The sequence below is a fragment of the Tenrec ecaudatus genome, chromosome 10 (assembly GCF_050624435.1).
Source record: "Tenrec ecaudatus isolate mTenEca1 chromosome 10, mTenEca1.hap1, whole genome shotgun sequence".
Lineage (NCBI taxonomy): Eukaryota > Metazoa > Chordata > Mammalia > Afrosoricida > Tenrecidae > Tenrec > Tenrec ecaudatus.
Window position 1 is genome coordinate 71,985,275 of NC_134539.1, and position 14,267 is coordinate 71,999,541.

General features: G+C 45.7%; 1 protein-coding gene across 4 annotated transcripts in view; it reads left to right on the plus strand.

Moving 5' to 3' along the window:
* Positions 1-14,267, plus strand: part of TRPM3 (transient receptor potential cation channel subfamily M member 3) — a 1,016,950-nt gene that overhangs the window by 939,292 nt on the left and 63,391 nt on the right. For all 4 annotated transcript variants that reach the window (XM_075559069.1, XM_075559071.1, XM_075559072.1 and 1 more), the window contains one exon: positions 6,499-6,673. In XM_075559069.1, the coding sequence (XP_075415184.1) occupies positions 6,499-6,673 (175 nt within the window). The remainder of the gene's footprint in view (positions 1-6,498; positions 6,674-14,267) is intronic.

The following is a 14,267-nucleotide window of genomic DNA, read 5'->3' on the forward strand; positions in this document are numbered from 1 at the left end:
AAATGAAATGACCCCAAGGGTTGTATGGGATTTGTTTGTTTGATGAAGCATGTTTTGAATATTTGGGATTTTGAGAATTGATCATTACTCATTCACTTAATGAAAATATATCACTGATCTATTTTGTGTTAGGTAGCAGGCTAGGAGTTGAGACAAAGTTTATGTAGCATTCTAGGAGTTGAGACAAAGATCCTCATTCCCGAAGTAGGAAAGTAAGAGAAAGATAGAGAGGTAATGGCCTAGCGGTATGAGACGACTATATAAAGTCAAGAAAGGCTTCGCATGGAGGTTCCCATGTGGCTGGGTCATCGAAGAGCAGTGGACTTCCTCCAATTTTCCTAAGAAGTGTTAGAAAAATGTTTTTCCATACCCAAAGGTAAGAAAAACCGTCTGAGTTGTGTTGAGTCTAGGCAGAGGTATATCGATCAGTAAGTACTAGCAAGACAGCGTACGTACTGTTACACAACCAGATATGGTGTCTGTTAAGAACCAGATTCTGAAATGGTGTTTCTAATGCTCTCATTCTTAAAAAAACAATACAGAGTCCCAGATAGCAAGTTACTATGCTTCCATACAAATAGCTGTGGTCACATGGCAACTCTTGTTGACCACCTACCATTGTCCAGACTTCTCCATGAAGACAGAGCTCGAGGAGAATAGCCCTGGAGTGAAGTCGAGAGCACCCAGGTAGACCAAGCTCCTCCCCAGCTCCAGAAACTGGATGCTTGGTATCAGTCCCCTCACATTTCCATGTGTGGCCCCTACCTTACCTTTCCAGAGCACATGTGGAAATGACAGACCTATTCATCCTGTATGACAATCACCTCTTACTAAAACTATGCTACATGCCTCCACTCCCTTTGGAGTTCCATGGTATAAGCTAGGGAAATTAGTCAGTAAATGTTCTTCATCACTTTTCACTCCAGTTTTATTATATGCAGCCTTGCTGCCTAACTTTGGGGCAGCAAATCAAGATTTCTTAAACACCTGTGTAAGCGTGGCAGTCTACTGCAATGAATCTTAAAGAGCCAAAACCCTCCCTTACAAAGGCACTGATGAACTCATGGAAGAGGGTGGAGAAGGAGGAGAATTTGAATCCAAAACTAAAGAGTTATGAGACCTAGGGCAATTTCTTTATGCTCTTGGAGGTTTATTCATATCAGAAGCAGAAACAGTAGATGGATATCTTTCACGGTTGCTGTGATCGTTAGAACACAGGTTCAATCAATGGCTTATAGTAGGTGGGAGATACTTGCCTGTCTTATCATTATGTTGACATTATGTTTGTTTGTTTTAAGTACAATGGGGAAAGTGAGATAAAAGGATGAACACAATTGTTCCTCTGTATTCTTAACCCTATCATAAAAAAGTTGGTATTTATAACCACATTGTTTGGAGCAAGCATCAACAAGTTGACTCTGGAGGGGAAAAACTGGAAATCAGCAAATCTGAGTTACTTACCCAAAACTGAGCCCCAGTTCAATGAAGGATTTTTACCTGGAGGAGAATGTATATATATACATATAGAGAGACACGTACATGTCTATGTAAATAAAGTAGAATAGAGTAATATATATTGCCACCTGTTAAATCTTCTTCTGTTTACTTGAATCATTAATTTGAAATTGTGGTGAAAACTCCTGTGTTAGTCTGGGTAGACTACAGAAACGAATTCATAGGCACTCAAGTATGTGTATAAGAAAGAGCCTTTTCTACAAGAGCAATTCAGTATTGAGAAAGCATACCTGCCCAGTCCAGATCAAGTCCATAAGTCAAATATTAGCCCATATTCCCAATACCAATCTATAAAGTCCTCTTCAAACTCATGAAACACATGTAATGACGCCAAATGCAGGAAGCTCACAGGCCAGTGGGGGAGGGGGGAGTCTTGTGGATCCAGTGGCATTGTAAGCATCTCAGCATTGGCAGGGGTCTCCACGTGGCTTCTTCAGGTCCAAGGCTCTGGCTGCATCAGGGTAGATCCATGTAGCTTCTCCCCAGGGATGTCTCTCAGGGAGTGAGCAGAGAGAGAGTGTGTCTCCCACCCCCAAGGAGGAAAGAAAAAAAAACCACACCTAGAATCCTCAGGAGAAGGCCATGCCCACAAAGAGACCTCTTCGGCTGTGATTTGATTGACAGGCTAAACTCCACCCTTTCCCTCTGAATCCTCAAATTGACACTAAATTATGTAACTACCACAATTCCTCTGGCTAAAAACAGGGACTCTCCGCCTCAAGTCGGTGGCTAGCCTTAAGAGAGAGGATCTAAGGACCCTCCCCCAAGTTTATATTTAACTGTGTGTGGTTGTATGCATTTTCTGCAAGAAGGAGAAAAGCTTACAGGAGATTCTCAGTTGCATTTTCAAACAGACACGAGGAAGGTGAAGAACGATGACGTCAGCTACAGTCTTAGTCCACGGGTTCTCTCCCGTGGCACTGTTAGCACTGGGAGCTAGTTAAACCTTTATTTGGGGGACTGTCCCTTCCATCAAACCATAGTTGCAAGCAACACTGGTTTCTACCCAGGAGGTGCCAGTGGCATAACCTCCAGTACAGTTATGGCGACCAAAATTTGTCTAGACATTTTAGATGTCCTCGGGGACAGGGGCAGGGGTGCGGGGGAGAGGTACAAAATCACCCGCTGTTGAGATCAAGTGTATTGGGAAATGTCATCATACAATCACTTGCTTCTCCCAACTAATTCTTATTTCATTTTATTTCAATAAATAAATGCTGAAAATATGCTCCCCAAATAAACATATTACATTTAAAAGACTGGGTCGCATTTAAGCATTTGAAATCGCTGAAGTCATACCCATGCAGCAAGATTATTTTAAAGCTTATGTCTATCATTTGAATAACGACATAATTATCCCCAGTTTTGACTAGAATGAAATCTTACTAATGCGTGAGCAAGACAGGCGTACTGCTTTTTCTCTACCTTCTAACTTATTAATGCCTTCATTTCTCCACCATGAGTAAGTAGAAAATGACTCTATTTGGGGACTCTGCCTCCATTTCATGTTTTTTTTAAATTTTAGGGTAATTAGGTCAAGAATTGAGTCACTGGTGCAGAATGTAGGTAAAACATGCATATAGAATTGATCAGGGGACCAGATAGACAGCCAGGATGGAAGTTTTCCAAAATATGCCCCAAATTTGATGATACCAAAAATCATTCAATATTGGGAAGTCCCTATTCATTGCTACCCAGCCAAGCAACTCTCTACATCACCTGGTCTGGGGAAAGACAGTTGCTAGGATTCCTGGGCATACGATGCTCAAGAGCCCATTTTGAAATTGGTTCTCTGAGTATTTGTGTCATTACGAAAACAGGACAAGTGCCTCAGTGGTATGGAAGGCCCGTGAACCCAATATCAGTGCAGCTTAACTGCAGACCCGTGGATCACATAAAAGAATCCTGACCCCTTTTCTTCCTGCTCCACCTTGGAATGGACTTCTCCACGCATGACACTGAGCTCACTTCCATAATCCAGAATAAGAACAATAACAACTGCAATCAGTTAATACGTGCCAGTTATGTCAGATATGGCAGTATCCTCCCAACCCCATGAAACAGGTTTTAAAACCACATGGAACAATGAAATACACTGAGACACATAGCAAGGGACAAAGACAGGTTCGAACTCATGTCTATTTGACTCCACAGGCTGTCCTCCTTCCAGCTCTGGCAATCGCAATAATAAAACGTTAATGGAGACTGAGAATTGACTGTGTTAAGGGTTTCACCTAGATCTCATTTAGTCCTGACACAAATAATATGCCTTGTTGTTGTTATTCATAAATGTGCACACCAAGGTTTAGCAATTTGTCCAAGACCACCGGCTAGTATTGCTAGTGGATCCAAGATGGAAAGCTCGGCAATCTGTCCCCCAAGCACACATCCTTCCCTGAACACAGCGTGTGTTCTCCCTTAGAGAAGGCCTACTGTAAAATAAGCACACGCGATGGAGCCAGCTCTCTTCATATTGAACCAACGGAACAATTCAGTTCATTCTCACGAATTATACTCTGCATTCCACAATCTGCCAGATTGTGGCGTTTGTATGGAAATTAAGACTTCGTTGAACTCTATGAAGCTGGGTGCTTGGAAAGAATGCTTCTCCTCTCTGAAGATTGGCTTTGATCCTCTGGATAGACACTGCATTCGATCCGAGAGGGGAACGGAAAACCTGGAGAAACTAGAACAGTTGATATTTTGACTGGCTGAGTTTCCCTGCACCAAACTAGCTCCTATTACCACCTTCTCCTCTCATCCTTCTTTTAATTATTCCAATAAGTGTAACATTAGATTTCATTAATGTTTTTTCATTGACTGGACATTTTATACATAAATGATGGTTGAGTTTTACAAAATAAAGAAAGAGAGAGAGAGAACAAGCCAGAGAAAATGAGAACCAGACCCATGTTTCGTATGAACCTCTGTGGACACAGCTGGTCTGATTGCTTTAAGAGAGCCGAGACAGCTCGGCTGCCAAAGGGATTAAAGTGAACCAGCACATATGTATATTTAAGGATAATGAACAAATATGGATTAATATCAAATTTTTGAGACTCGTATCTAGTTTTAAAGCCATGCAATATTTGTGAAATAGACTTAGAAATTGCCTTGAAAGTTGCTTAATGGACCTAATACATATTGGAACTTCAGGGTCCTTAAGGCATGCAAGAAGGCTGCGCTGTTTGAAACCCAATCATGCAAGACAGGTACCACATTTTTTCTTTTAAAGTATGCTCATTGGTGACTTTCATTATCATCAATGATATTATTTTTCAGCTTTCTTGGTGGATGGACATCCCTTCAGGAAGTTTGATACCCAAGAGAAGGTAGTCTTTTGTATTAGATGCAAGGAATAGGAACCAATCTCCAGCTAGCTTAACCTAGAAGGAATACACTGATTTATAGAATGGTGTGGTGCCACTGGCCTTCGGGGGCTTCTGCAGCTAGAGACTCAACTGCTGTGAGCTTCTCGGTCCGTCTCTCTCTCTCACCCATGCTAGCTACTATCAGTTCCACCAGTCAGAATCGCATCCTAGCCTCAGACATTATGAATTTGCATTACCGTGGAAAAGGAAAGGGAATTCGGTTTTATTTTTTAAACCCATAGAAAGAATCCAGTTGACTTATCATTACTACATGCCTCGTATCACTCTTGCCAACAAGCGAGTTACCGTGATAAGTCTAGCCTGGAAAAAATACCTACCTGGTATCCAATATGGGTGGGCTATGTATCCAAGAGACAGAGGTACTCAATTCTGACAGGCAAACACAATAGTCACTGTATCCTCCTCTCTTAGGGTGATAGGAGGAAGGAACATTGCTATAGAAGAAACAGGTCCTAGAGAACATGTATCATGGAAACAAACAGGGAAGGAAGGGGTAAAGAGAAACAAGAGCACATTGTACTAGGCTGGAGTCTAGGGAATCCCATAAGCTTCCCAAGATGAAAATCCAGCCTAGCAACAGCAAGCATAGGGATGGGTCATTAGCCTACGAGAGTCTCACAATTCAGGAAATGCCCTCTGTGGTGATAGTATACCTTGCAGGAGAGTTAACTGGACTGGTTTAGGTAAGAGCATGGAATGGAGGTGGGGTCACAGACTGAGACCACATATCATGGGTATTTGGCTTTCCCCAGCTTTGTTCACAAGTGATTGCTGCTTTGCGCTTTCCGACTCTTCGTTAGCCTTTGAGAGCTTAGGAAAGAAACACATACCATGGCACGAGCTGTTAAAATAGTTCAATATCCAACTTCCAAAGTTACTTAGAGCAAATCAACACCAGGGGGCCTCTCGCCTTCCCAGGAACAAAGAAGAAAGTTAGAGACGCAAGCTTCTGTGTTAGATCACTGGGTCCCCTAGACAACCATGAGAAATGAGTTTCCATGGTGTGTGAGCTTTTTCAGAACGTCTTTGCTTTTAATTACTGATAAGATAATGCAGACATTGATATCAACAAATAAGTGTCCTCTTTTGTGGACATCATGCCCTAGCTAACCATCCTTATAAGCTCTAGAAAGTAAAGCCTCCATCAAAGTGTTCCCTCAAAGCCGGCATCCATGGATTAATTTAGGAGCCACCGTTCTCAGCAAAGTTAGTCCATCCCATAAAGACTATTGTGCGAGACCACTATTATAAAAGAAAAAAGCAAACAAACAAGAAAAATGGGTTTCATACTCAATAAAAGCAGACTTTGAAGGCTGTGGGCAGGACAAGGTTGGGGGTAGGGGGGCGGGAAAGGATGTTATTGGTGTTCAATTCCTTGATCTGGATATTGGGTTTCTCAAAATGAATTGAAATATGTAACTGTGTTTGACATAATATATACATATATATATAATATTCCAAAATTGAAAAAGAAAGTTTCTGTGCTCAAAAAAAAAAAGAAAAGTAAGAAAGAAAATCCCACTCAATGCTATGGGTTTTTGTCTGTCTGTCTGTCTGTCTGTCTCTCCCTCTGCTTGCCCACCTCTTCCAGATGATAGACATGATGTACTTTGTCATTATTATGCTGGTGGTGCTGATGAGCTTTGGGGTGGCGAGGCAAGCCATCCTCTTTCCCAACGAGGAGCCGTCATGGAAACTGGCCAAAAACATCTTCTACATGCCTTATTGGATGATTTATGGGGAAGTGTTTGCGGACCAGATAGACCGTAAGCAAGTTTATGATTCTCATACACCAAAGTCAGGTATTTAACTTCAATTAGGTCATGTCTTTTCAAGTTCATGTGTTCGTTCTCAATAAATGGCTCGAGATAGAGGACTGATTCCTAGCATGCTATCTGGAGGGGGAAAGGTGAGCGCACTATTTTAGCAAAGCCACCCTCGGGTGGGTCTTCCGGAGCGCCCTTTGTGGGGCTCACCTGTATTGGCATCCTGTGCACCAAATTTGACCAAGAACTGAACCGTTTTGTTTTTTATCTAAATTCTCGTGGGATTCAAAATCCTGGGGCCATGGGTTGAACATTTCAGTATTGGAAACACATTCTGTCCCCATTCTCCCCGCTACTCCAGCCCCTAGCCGTCAAAAATAAAAAAGGAAAATCTCTGGGATTGTCTTCAGAACAGATAAACAACTCCTCATTGCACCATCAGAATTCAGAGCGAAGGCAAACCTCTGCAGATGTTTTCCCTGCACTGGAAACTATTCTCTAATTCCCTTCCCCACTGTCTTAACTGATGTGCTGTTGAGACTTGTAGGATGCTAGTATTTGTTGCCTGGAAGTGTGGAAAATGCCAGAGGTCACAAACAGAGTGGACTGCTCTAAATTCGAGGTCAAGAAACCGTATTACATCATGAAGTGATTCATTCGGTGTGGGAAGCAACAGCACTAGCAGACCCCTGATGTTTTGAACCCCAATAGGTACGATTCTCTAGGTCTCCCCATAGTCTACACCAGGCTTTATATGGACCAAATGTCAATACACACCAGGCACTGGGAAATTCTCTGGGAAGGAAGCAACGGGCAAGAAACATCTCTCCGTGTGGAGGAGCTGACTCTCAGGAGTAACTCTTTCATATTTCCCCGGGGGGGTGAGGGGGGCCCAGCTCTAGAAATAACATCCCTCCAACATTGTTGAATTAACATTTCTTCGGACATTTTTTGCTGACAGGCTAGCCATCTGAGGCCTGGACTGTGGACATGAATTCGTTTTATAGAACCAGGTAGTAGAGTTTATTAAGAGCAAGCAGAGACTAGTCAGCACATACCTCATCCACTCCCTCTTCCCCCGCCTACACACACACACACACACACACACACACACACACACACACAGAGCCCCTGTGCAGACTGAGCCCAGGGAAGTTAAGACGATGCACCTCTGGAAGGGAGTGCCAGGCCAGTGGCGAGAGGCTGTCCACATACAGGTGACAGAACACACGGTGTCACGGGCCCTTCCTTGACAGATTCTGAACTAACCCCCCTTCCTCCTCCAAAGGAGTTATCCGAGGCAAGCCAGCCTTCTTGGAGTAAATATTCATTTCACAAGCCCCGGGCAGTTTGCTGAGGAAGGACGGACGGCAACTCCCCCTCTCCGCTGTGGTGTCTTTGGTTCGCAACCTGTAGTCCTGCCACGGCAGCTCCCCAGACTCGTCTGAAGTCCTCCTTGCAAGCAGTCCCCTAAAGACAAAGCAACACTTTAAAAGACCACCAAAAATAATTTCCCTCGGGGAATCAACGTGCCGTTTTCCTCCCTAAGAGATTGCTTTTCCACTTACTTAAATTAGTTGGCCTCTTCTGGTTTTCCTTTCTCCCCCCCTCCCCCCCAATGAGATGAAGACCCCCAAGGGTGTTCTGACAGCACAACATTCCGGGTGGGAGCAGGAGGGAGGTGGAGCTCTGCTTTATAAAGGGGATTCTGTCTGTCCCTCTACAAGTGGCCATTTATTGATGTTGTACTATGAACCCAGCCTAGTGCAACAAACACCACCATCTGGCTGAATCAGAGGATTTATTATTGTTATTTTAAAAGAAGGGCTGATTGTAGTTTAGAACTTGAAACCCTCCCCCACCCCCCTCGGAGACAGAAGAGTGGTGCTTTGTGTGAGTGAAGTATGAAAATAGCTTTCCCGCACTGTTAATTAGATCTGCAGTGCTCTGTGCGTGCGAGAATAAATTTCTGCCCCCCATCCCATTGTATCTCTGGCCCCACCTTGGATGGATGCGCCCTTGGTGACCCCTCCCACCAGCCACCTATCTCTCTCTGATGTTCTGAAATTGATTTCAGGAGTATCTGCCCTATTGTTCTAAGCTAAATCAGCCAGTTATCTGTCTACAGTGCTCAAGAGTATTTGTCCTTTCTCAAATGGGTTTAGAAGGCTGCCCCCACCCCTCCCACCCCAGATCCGTCATGGCATTTGGCCAAAGCCATTGGACATCCCAGTCCTCTAAGGGACTTGATTCTCATGTTATGGCACTAGGAGCCTGATGCGGGTTGGGTGACCCCAACCAGCCATCCAGAAGAACCACCAGGAAGACCCACATACCAAGCTGTTTGAGAAAGGCACAAATCCTTTCCGCTGCCCTGCAGTGCCTTGCCTCTTCTCTGTGCCGTGCCCAGGTTGGTTTGTGAAGCATGTCTTCAGGCTGATCAGATCTCATATCCACCTGGACCCACGGCCCTGCCTAGGGCCTGCCAACCCCACCCGGTGGATGGACCCTGCGCGGGCCTCCCCAAGCGCTGCGCCTCCAAACCCACCTTCCCAGAGCAACCATCTCTAACGCAGTGCACGCGCCCCATAGCTAACTCTCTCTGTTGTGAACTTCAATGTTGCTGAGCCCATTTCATGTTGGGGAAAACAATTTCTTTCTTAACTGGGATGATGTACGTGCATATATGTCATGGGGCCCTCGACTGGATGATTCCATCTTACAAGGGAACACAGTTCCCGTTCCCATGCCCTCCCCTCTGGGCAGCAATGTTATCTGTTTTCCTACCATGGGCCCCAAACACAGAGTTATCTGTGGAGTGGAAGACACCGGAATGAGTGTCTTCCAGGGGTGCTGCAAAACGAAAAAGCACAGAGTCGTACAAATGGCAAGATAGAAGGTGCTTTTCACTGAATTGGTCTAACACCACATTACTGGTCCAGAATGAATGTAAATTATTGGGAGAGGCCGCAAGGCTGTAGCGCTGGGGACGGAGGGAGTGCAGGAATGTGACTCGAAGCTAAGGGTAATGAAACTGATAGCAAGACTGAGATGGGCTGGTCTACCCTGGGAACTTGGCCCAGCACCCTGGTCTCAGGAGTGGGAATTGAATTTGCTGTTGTTGTTGTTTTATGCACCCATTTTGTCTTAGGCGACTGTGTCAGGAAGGTGAGCATCATAGAATGCCAATTTAATAGAAGAAAGCATTCTTGCATTGAGGGAGTACTTGAGTGGAGGCCCAATGTCCATCTGCTACCTTAATACTAAACCTATCAATATATGCATATAGATCTATTTCCCCCTCCTCATATATAAATATATTTACATATATACATGCCTTTATTTAGACCTCTATAAATGCCCTGTGCCTCCTAGCTCTTTCCTCTATTTCCTTTGACTTTCCTATTGTCCCACTAACATGCTCAGTGTTCATTTGGGTTTCAGTAATTCCTCTTGGTTACATTACCCTTTATCACACCCTACCAGGCCTCCTACACCCTCCTCACCATCAATTTGGATCAGTTGTTCCCTTGTCCCTGGATTTGTTAACACCGCTACCTTTCCCCCCACCTCCCCCTCTCCCTTGTCCCCCCAAAACTGTCAGTCCCGTTGTTTTCTCTTCCAGATTGTTCATCCAACCTATCTTATTTAGACAGACCTGCGGAGATAATAACATGCACAAAAACAACACAGAGCAAAACCAAGCAACAATATAAAACAAAACAACAACAAACCAATGTTACACAAAACAAAACACAAGAAAGAAAAGCTTGTAGTTAGTTCAAGGACTATTTTTTGGCCTTTAGGAGTGTTTTCCAGTCCAGTCTGTTGGGACACCATGCCCTGGCCCCAAAATCCACCTTCAGCATTCCCTGGGGACCTCACTCCTCCGTTCCCTTGCTGTTCTGTTGCACCCCCTTAGTGTTTTGCCTCGATGTGACAGGATCATATCAGGCACAATTCCCACACTGTGTCTCCAGTGTTGTCCCCTGTAGGGCTGTGGGTCTGTGAGGGACGTCATGTCTCATAGTGGGGCCAGCCAGGTGGTCCTCTCTGTGGACTGGCTGCTCTGAGCGGGAACATTGTCCTCAAGGCCTGGTGGACCAGGATGTGTTCCACGCTCTCTTCCTCCCTTTCATCTGCTCCCGTGTGCTCCGATCAGATATATCCCTCTCCTGGAGCTGCAGATTCAGTGCTGTCCTCTGAGATAAATTCTTCTAGAAGGAGGGGCACATGTCCACGTAGTTGAGATTGGGGCCGGCCCCTCAGACCTCTCCACTGGTTCCTACTCCATACCAGCATATTGCATTCACATCTTGGAGCACTGGGTTGAAGTCTGGTCCCTCTTTCCCTGTGGAGATATAAACAATATTTCCACAGGGAATTTGCTGTTATTCTAAGTTCAGGTTTCTTTGTGTTCTTGTTGTCTGGGTGTGTTTGGGGGTGTGGCGACCCAACTTATCTTGCCATTCCACTTGTCCATGAACTTGTTGAAGTCCCTCTCATGTATTTGAAAGACTAGCTTGCGGAGATAGTTATGACATGCTGCCCGGGAGTGCCTGGGTCCCAGCTGACCAGCTGCCTCTCTGGCTGATGGTGACATCCTTTCGAGCAGTCTCATGAGATTGGCCCAGGTGGCATGGCGGCTGAGACCTGGTCGGGATCCCACTGGAATGGGAGTGGAGGAACCCCTTAGAGGAGATGGACAATGGAATATGCTTCCAGCTGCTTCTATGCCAAAGCCGGGGCCAAAGCTAAAACTAGCTAGAGTCTTACTAGCTCAGAAATCCAGTCTGTGTTTTGATGCATAGGTATACCTTTGTTGGCAGGGAAAGTGGGGTGCCGCTGACTTTCTCTAGCCCAGTGGTTCTCAACCTTCCTAATGCCACCACCCTTTCATACAGTTCCTCATGTGGTGGTGACCCCCCCAACCATAACATTATCTTCGTTGTTACTTCATCACTGTCATTTTGCTACTGTTATGAATCGGGCAACCCTTGTGAAAGGGTCGTTCGACCCCCAAGGGGGTCGTGACCCACAGGTGGAGAACCGTTGGGAGTGTTGCCTCTGAATGAATGAGACTTCCATTTGTTTACAGGGCGTTGGTGTGTTGCCTGCCGTACACTCAGACTCCCCAGGCTGAACCAGGGCAGGCAGAAAATGAAAGCCGCTCTTGAATGCATTAAAAATAAGGGCCTAAATTTAGTCCTTCTTTCTGCCTCTCTGAGTATTTTTGTGACTTTGTATAGTAATGTGAAAGTGAAATGCCCCACACTGACTTTCTACCATGACCACTTAATATTACCTGGCCATTTCCACCATTGTTTTGTTGTTTTTCTTCTTACTGCCTCAGACTTTCATTTCCCATCTGAAATTGATAGGTCATCTGGAGGAGGAAGAGTTCATTTGGGTTGGATTTCACACATTTATTATTTAGGACAAAAATTCCCTGTGAAACAAAGGACCTGGAGCTTTTGTAGGCGGGCTGCTTCTGCGAGGCTGACTGCATTTAAGGGGCTGCTTTTGTCTGGAGACAAGGAGCAAGCATGTGTGTGCAAAGCTAACACGCTCTCCGGCATTCTTGTCCCGCCTCCGATCATGTGTTCCTCACTTCAGGTGTGGAAATGAAGACAGCCCCAGGCACTGGTCTCTAAAATATGGCCGCTTACGGGGATGCCAAGGGAGCCCAGGTGGTGTAGTGGTCACTCGCTGGGCTGTGAGACTCATGGTCAGCGGTTCGAAACCACCAATAGCTCCTTGGGGAAACGACTGAGCCTTCTACTTCCATAAACAGTGCCCGGCTCGGACAGCCCAGGGTGGCACTGGGTCAGCGTGGATGAGATGGCCGTGCCTGAGAAGGGAGAAAACAGCCACTGGTGCGCGTTCCAATCCTTGGACACCAGTCCTGCAGGCACAGAGCCGGGCATCTGCTTGGTATTCATTCGGCACTGCCCTCCGCAGACTGATTCACGGCACGCAAACGCCTAGCAGCTAGAGCGTGGGACTGTTGCCTGAGCAAAGAAAGTATTGGGGGAAAGAAACACTGGAGCCTTGCCAAGTGTTGGGAAAGGGAAGAGTTGTTTGGATGGGTTTTGTTCTCAGAAATTACGGAGGGAGCACAGCCAGTAGGCGACGCCGCCCCCCTTTTCTGTCCCTGAAAGTCAGCCTGCATGCTAGAGACCGCCCACCCCATTGGTGTGCCAACGCAAACTGAGGCTCAAAGGCAGAGCTAGAGGCCGGCAGGCTCTGGCGGTGACTTCACCTGCAGTTGGCATCAGCGTTTGTCCCAAGATCATCACGTTCACTTAGCAACGTGGATTTTATTTTGGATTCCTCCTTCGTGTGTTTGGTATTGATTTTGTGCCTCCTGTGAGCTAAATGGAGGCCTCGAGGTGTCCTGGCTATGTGTAGGTAGCCATGACAGGTAGGAAGTCCGGATCCACCAGCTGTGCTGAGAGAGAACGATGAGGCTGTCTGCTCCTGCACAGATGTACCGTCTCAGACCCTAAGGCCCAGCTTGACTCTATCCTGTAGAATCACTCTAAGGGGGAATTGGCTTTGAGGGCAGCGGGGTTGATTTGGTAAACCGGAGGCTGTGGTACAGAGACACATGTGACACAGACATTGATTTCAAGGCATTTGCAATTCAGGAGGGTTGTGCAGAATGGCAATGTGCTCCACTGCTGACCAAAAGGTTAGAAGTTTGAGTCCATTCAAAGGTGTCTTGGAAGAAAGGCCTATGGTCTACTAATGAAAAAAATCAACCGTAGAAACTTTATAGAGCACGGTTCTCCTTAGCCACGCCTGGGTCTAATGAATCCAAATCAAACTGACAATAAATGTTATTGTTACTATTCTTTAGCGTTCAAGAGAGGCAAGCTGGACGTCAACACTATACTCAGAGAAAGAAACCAAGGCAGAAGGTGGTCAGTTCTACCTGGATTGGGAGTTGGGGGAAGGGTATGAAAAATGAAAGTTGGGAATGAAAGGGAAGATTGAGTTGAGACTTGAAAGATGAGCGGATGTTTGCTAGGCAGATGGGAGATAAAGAGAGAAGAATGGCGTTCCAAACTAAGACTCAGCATGGATGGAAAGTTCCAGGAAGAACCAGTAATGTGGTCTGGCTCAATCCCAGGAGGTAGGAAGCAGGACAGATGGGTCTGAGGCAAGAGAAAGGAATCAGGCCATGGAGGACTTAGCTCCACTCTCAAGGTGGTTCCGGGGTCCTCTTCACGCTTCTGGCACAGCCGTCCGGCTAAAGAGTGGCAGTGTGTAAGAGGAGTTGAGGTGAAAGGTGAAAGATGACGAGGCATTAGCTATTAGCTAATGCAAGAGCAGCCGAGGTCCGGAAGACAGCAGCCTATGATTTTCGGAAGGTAAAGTCAGATATCGCCGGGATGGAGGTGAGTGTGGTAGATAAGGATTTCCAAGAAGATGATTTGAGATTGCTGGCTTAGTCTAAATGGTGGTGTTTCCTGAGCTAGAAGCTGGCAGGAAAGGCTGGTGGGTTTTGTCGCTGTTATTTGGTGCTGTGGAATCCGTCCTGATCAATAGTGACCCAATAGCCAACAGAGCAAAACACTGCCCGGTCCTG